The sequence below is a fragment of the Coregonus lavaretus genome (assembly GCF_964263955.1).
Source record: "Coregonus lavaretus genome assembly, chromosome: 17".
Classification (NCBI taxonomy): Eukaryota; Metazoa; Chordata; class Actinopteri; order Salmoniformes; family Salmonidae; genus Coregonus; species Coregonus lavaretus.
This window is the reverse complement of record NC_140004.1, coordinates 34001003-34007625: the sequence shown is the minus strand read 5'-3', so window position 1 is coordinate 34007625 and position 6623 is coordinate 34001003. Positions and strand designations below refer to the sequence as shown.

General features: G+C 39.8%; 1 protein-coding gene across 1 annotated transcript; it reads left to right on the top strand.

Annotated features, from left to right (window-relative positions):
• The first annotated feature begins 2930 nt into the window (after window positions 1-2930).
• imp4 (IMP U3 small nucleolar ribonucleoprotein 4) lies at window positions 2931-6275 on the top strand. The gene is made up of 9 exons (XM_084180283.1): window positions 2931-3013; window positions 3380-3488; window positions 3656-3739; window positions 3891-4000; window positions 4255-4387; window positions 4707-4861; window positions 4968-5062; window positions 5180-5253; window positions 5474-6275. Exons 1-9 carry the CDS (start codon window positions 3011-3013, stop codon window positions 5584-5586), a joined length of 876 nt encoding a protein of 291 aa, XP_084036409.1. The 5' UTR covers window positions 2931-3010; the 3' UTR covers window positions 5587-6275.
• The last annotated feature ends 348 nt before the right edge of the window (window positions 6276-6623 follow it).

Here is a 6623-nt window from a genome sequence, read left to right as displayed (position 1 = left end):
GGCACTATGTTCATCCACCTCTGGCCTGCTAGCCCCCCTACCTCTACGGAAGCACAGTTCCCACTCAGCCCAGTCAAAGCTACTCGCTGCTCTGGCACCCCAATGGTGGAACAAGCTCCCCCACGACGCCAGGACAGCGGAGTCACTGACCACCTTCCGGAGACACTTGAAATCCTACCTCTTTAAGGAATACCTGGAATAGTATAAGAGTAATCCTTAAACCCCCCCCCCCCCATAAAAAAAGGGTGGTTGTCCCACTGGCTATCCTAAGTTGAATGCACCAATTTGTAAGTCGCTCTGGATAAGAGTGTCTGCTAAATGACTTAAATGTAAATGGTAGCGGCAGATGGCCTGCAATGAGTCGGGAGCCGAAATTGCTTCGTGAGAAGATTCCCGCATCTCCCTGCTGACCATATGCACCCACGTCGATCATGGTACCTTGCATCGCAGACTGCCATCAGGACCATTGCAAAAAAGCCCTTAAAGTTGTAGTACTTGATGCCCGAGTTTACCGGAGCTCCGATCCGAATATGTTTTCCGTCGACAGCTCCTGCACAAAACTGATAATTCCAAAGGTCCCCAAAATCTCTGTTGATTTCTGCCCATTTTGCAGTAATTGCAATTCAAAAAGAGACATTTCTGCTTCTGTAGCTAAAAAGTAGTGTCGTAAAGCATATAACACCAGACTGACATGTAGCTAGCTAGCTAGTATTTGTAAACAGGCATGTCGTCTTTAGCTAGAGTCAAAAAGAGTGCCTCTGCCCCTCTTGCTTGGTAAGCTACTCTGGCTCCCCAAGCCCCCTAGTGGATATACACTACACAAGGCGGACTTCGTCTCTGGGTGGAATCCGCTGCCCCCCAAAAAAACACTCCACCCACGTGCACGACCGTAGATCAACAGAGTGGAGCTTGTAGCAGCCTTATATATAGGCGTGAGAAGACCGATTTTCGGGATGTCGCATGGTCTCACAAACAACGCTGCAGCTTGCCCACATTCCACCGCAGATGCGGAAGGCCCACATACGCGGATGCGGTGGATTGAGACGCAGCCCATGCACAAAAAATTATACCTCTATCTTAAACTGACAGATTTTGATGGGGATTATTTTTATAATGTTACTTTTATGTTACTATTATGTTACTTTATTATGATTAAAAACCATGAAATCAACCAGTCCTCCATCGTTAACACAATGGAAAGATCAAATGCTTTATTATCTAAATTTTGAAAGTGTGTGGGCTACAGAAATAAATAAAATGGAGCAGTTTTAGGCCATGTGGCGGAGAGAGATGGGGGTGTGAGCAGGTGGGTTTGGGCAGGTGTGATGCCATTGATGTTTGTGTGTGTTTGTATGCTGTCATTTGTATGTTTTGTATTGTTTAAAAATATATATAAAACAGAAGCTGTCTATACATAGAGAGGACCATAACAGCAGAGCACATATAATCCAAGTAAATAAGGCCTTGTGATGTAGTTGTAAGACGTTGGATAGCAAATAATAGGCCTATCAGTGTAGGTACTTTAGGCTACATTCCAGGGTTCTCTCTTCTTCACTCATTGTTACTCTAACAGACACATCAAGTGTTTATCTTGCAATGGCTGTGCACATTCAAGGACAAGTATCACACTTACTGCTGTAGAAGTACTCCGCACCAATACATTCCCTCTCCCTGGGCCAGGCCCAGGGAATCCACAGTGAAGGTGTCAGCACCCTGGGTCACCTCCAGCCTGCCTGCATCCAGAGACTGTCTCTGCCTGCTGAAACTGAAGCCTGTACAGCACTGTGTGGAGATCTGCTTACACCACACCCTGGGGAGCCCCTCGTCCTTTAGATCATAAGGACATGTCAGTCTCTGCACACTGTCACAAGTACCTGTGGAATATAATGATAGATTAATATTAGAAATCTTAGACTCATATTAGACAATTCCTGGCAATACTTATGTGATATGATGTTGAAAGTTTTGGATATTACAAATTGTACTTATAGGCATAGGCCTATCAAGACATCAGTTCAAGAAAAGTTTTTTTGAATTTCCCGTCTCAAATATCACAACCAACTGTAGCATGTGTCAATAGCAGTAGAATGAAACTTGTTACACATCCCAAACTGTTTCATAAAGTAGATTGAATTGTTATTTGAGTGATTTGTAAATTAAGCTGAAAATGTATCTGTAATTTTCACTTTTCTATTTTGAAAACAGCTAACAGTGTGTTGTAACATTGTAACAAACACTTAAACAAATATGTACAGTATGTTTTGACTTGACTCATTCCGCTAATGAATATCAGTTCAGTCAAAGCAATAATCACTCTGTATTTGTTGCTATGCCTTCATTTAGCTTTGGTTATTGAAATCCATCCTAGGTCAGATCAAAAACAGTAAATGTGCAAAACAAATACACAAAGTCAAAAGCACTTTTCAAATGCATATTTGGACCTTACCTGCAAGCCAGAACAACACTGTAGTCAGTAGAAGCATTTTTGTTATTGAATGTTGAATGTTGAAAATATGAGGTAAAACCGAGCAGAAGGTGGTTTTGTCAGTGCATGTCAGTGTCTGAGAGGGGCATGTCAGGAAATGGCCAACCAAATATATCTAGCCTAATAGAGAGAGCACTTGTTTTCTTCTTGTTTTTGCATAGTTGGGTTGATTTAATCACATTAAATCATGTCATTAAATTGTGAATGTTTAATAGGCAAATATAGGATAGCCTAGTACACATTTAGAAATGTGTATGGAAGCTTTCCTGATATCTGTGAAAATAAAAAAGATCTAATGACTCAAATATGCAAACGTTAAATGCTAATGAATTTCCAAGGTATGGTTCAATCAATGTGTTTTATGGCTTGTACTTGGGACTTTTATTTTTCGATGGTGCGTACTTGTAATCTAGCGAGACAGTTTTGCTCACTGCCATTGGCTGTAGCCTTATCCAATGAAAAAGAGTGTTGGTGTCTTCCTCGCAGCGTCCCATGTGTGTGAGTGAGTGCTAGCAAAGCAACAAAATGGTAAATTCAATTAACATTTATTTAGATTTTAATAATATAATATTTGCCTAAAACATCAGATTATTTCCGACTCCAGTGTAGAGATTAAACAAATATTCGGATGTCGGACTGGCTGTTTAAACGTTGCTGATCCAGGTTACCATGCTAGCTAGCTGGCTAGCTTCTTAGCGTTAGCTAGCTAGCTATTTTGGTAGCCAAAAACAGCCGAATTGACATTTTGGACTGTTGTGTATTTCAGTTTTTTTTTTATTTATGTTACATGAGTTACATTTATGCGTTGTGATTTTTACTTTGATCCATGACTCTGTCGAATGAATGATATAGCCAGCGTTCAACTGTTCATGGTGTGTTTGTGTCTGATTGTAGCTTCGTCGAGAGACGAGACTGAGACGGGAGTACCTGTATAGGAAGGCCCAGGAGGACCGAGTGCGGACGATTGAGGAGAAGAAACAGAAGCTGAAATCTGCTCTTGATGGTGAGGACTGCATGTAATTCATTAGATTGGGTGGATGGTGAACAATCTGAACTGTTTTGATACATTTTAGGAGGTCAACGGGCATGGCTTTGAGAACAAATGACAATTTTGGTAACGTTAGCTAGTTCCAAGTCTTTGACTGGTTATTTATTTAATTTTTTTCACAGACAATCGTCTCATCCCAACTGAGGTTCGCAGAGAAGCTGTTCAGTTACAGAAATTGCTGGAGTATGACGATGAGGGAGCGGAAGGTTTGTTCCATAGAAATATAATTACATTCTCCCATCTAATTCTGTTTTTTCCACACATCAGGTTCTGCACATCAACATTCACTGTTAATATGATGTTGCTCATGACAATGAGCAAACCAATGACTGACTGAGAGCTTCTCCGTGTGTGCAGGTGTCAGCTCTCACATGGATGATGAGTATAAATGGGCTGGAGTGGAGGATCCAAAGGTCATGGTCACAACGTCAAGAGACCCCAGCTCTCGACTCAAGATGTTTGTCAAAGTCTGTCCCCATTATATGTCTCAAGATATTGGCTCTTTGTCAATTAGTCTTTCCTTGATTTCTTCCATCCTCTGCTCGCCTCCTTCTGAAAAGGCTTTGGAGAAAATAGGAGGCAAGGAGATAGGATGCAAGCAATCATAGAAAGATGAATTGAGAGAGCCATTCTTGTTCAATCTCTAGCACAAAGTATGTTTACAGTAATCTATATGACTTGTCCACAATTGTGGCTGATGTGTAACTTTTGCTGTTGACAGGAGGTGAAACTGATCTTCCCAGGCGCTCAGCGTATGAACAGGGGAGGTCATGAGATCAAAGCTCTTGTACAAGCCTGTAAAGCCAACAATGTTACAGACCTGATCATTGTTCATGAGACCAGAGGACAGCCAGGTAAGCCCATCCATAACCAACACCAAATCCTCTCAATTAAGTATCATAGCCCTGCACTATTATTTCTCTAGGTTTAATAATATTAGGTGTTTGTTTAATGCAAACAGAGGTTGAAATTAGCCAGTCTGTTTGAGCTATATTGTGCTATTTCCTTGTCACTCCTTGTCATGCCATGTTTGGCTTGACAAGGACAGCAATAGAATAGGCAAGAGCGCACAAATGGATCTGGGTTGACTAGAATGCCTCTTTCCAAGTATAAAAACACTGCATTGAGGTAACCTTAAAATAACTACTTTTATATTGCTTGTGGTATTAATAGATGGGCTGGTGGTGTGCCACCTACCTTTTGGACCAACTGCGTACTTCACCCTTTACAATGTGGTAATGAGACATGATGTGCCAGACATTGGAACCATGTCTGAGGCCTACCCCCACCTCATCTTTCACAACTTCTCCTCACGACTTGGCCAGAGGGTGAGAGACTTGACACTTAACAATTTTCAATAAATGTTTAGACTTATTATTTGAGTAGTGCATGCAAATGTTTGACACTGACTGTAAGTAAATCTCTCTCAATCAGGTTTCCAATATCCTCAAGTATTTGTTCCCAGTGCCTAAAGAGGACAGTAGACGAGTTATCACATTTTCCAACCAGGAGGATTTTATATCTTTCAGGTGAGTAGAGGGATGCTTTGGATGAGCTATTTGGGAACATGTACCTTATGTTTTTCTGATGAATTTTCTAGTCAGTCAGACTTATTCACTTAAAGTAAGGACCTATTTTCATTGCAGACATCACACTTTCAAGAAAACGGACCACAAGAACGTTGAGTTGTCAGAAGTTGGACCCAGATTTGAAATGAAATGTAAGTACAATATTTTCAATTTCTCATCATTAGCAACATCAAATGAGTTTTTTTTACAAGGTGGAATTTTGTATTAATTGCAGTTTTACCCTTTCCTGCACTGCACCCCTTATACCATTTGTGTATCTTTCTCTTGTGTGTATTGATGATGTACACACATAATTATATATAATTGTTCTATTATAAACTAGTGTTTTAACAACTGGTTTTCTGTCTGTAGTGTACATGATCAAGCTTGGTACCCTGGAGAATGAGGCTACAGCGGACGTTGAATGGCGCCACCACTCCTACACACACACTGCCAAAAAGAGGAAGTTTCTCAGCGTGGAGTAGCCTCAACCCATGTGCCCCTCTCATGGACCGCTCATGGCAAAAGCAGCCTAACCACATAGTTGCATAATGCTGTGTTTTAAGTTTTACACACCATTCCTCAGATATGTATTTCATGTTAATATGGTGTCAGACCTTGGATAATTTCATGGAAACAGACTTTACCAGATAAGTTGTGTATAATACAAACTAGATTTTGACTGGACTGAATATATATTTTTACTTCAATGGTTTTGTACTACATATGGGTATTTCTATAAATAAAGGGGCCAATGTGTGACATCTGGGTAAACATTTCTAAATGGTTTGATATACATTTAAATATGATTTTCTTGCAGCTTCACATGTATAGTTACAGGAATAAGAGTAGATAGGCACAATGAAATGAAACATGAACACTGTAATGCCTAGTAGCCAGGTCTGTTTGAGCTTTAGTCAACTTCTCTAAAATGTATAGCCATGCAAAACCTTCCAGAATAATAAAAAAGATAAACAACAGCATTTCTATATTTTGTAATAGTTTATATAATTTAATACAATGGGTTCTGTCAACAAAATCATTGACAATAATAACCACAAGAAATGCTCACTGGTATCTGAGTTTATAGAAAGACCCATATGTACTGTATCTGAGCTAGTGACTTGCCCAGAGATGATCAACATGTGAAAATAAAAGCAGTCCCAGGTTTTAATCTTGTTTTTACTTGCTCATATGATACAAACCACCTTCCCACTTTACTGCAAAAAATCAGGATCATGCATACTGTACATTTTCTTTATCACAGAATGAGGCCCAACCTCCATTTATTGCATTCAGCTATTTTGCTATTTAAAATTAATAGTTTTTAATGTGATAGATTCAGATGTAACAATGTTCCCCCCGGATATGTAATAGGTCAACTGAATCATATCACGTCATTTGTCTGTTGCTTACTGTGACATACGTTTTTACAATGTAACTTTTAAAAAATTATGTTTACTTGTAACACCCCCCTTTATGTATCTATTATGTTATCCAATGAACGAGTGTAAATGTGAGA

What these genes read in the sequence shown, in the direction of transcription:
- imp4 (XM_084180283.1), top strand. An exon ending in CCTCACGACTTGGCCAGAGG is followed by an intron (nt 4,862 to 4,967) that starts GTGAGAGACTTG and finishes TCTCTCAATCAG; the next exon opens with GTTTCCAATATCCTCAAGTA. An exon ending in ACCCAGATTTGAAATGAAAT is followed by an intron (nt 5,254 to 5,473) that starts GTAAGTACAATA and finishes TTCTGTCTGTAG; the next exon opens with TGTACATGATCAAGCTTGGT.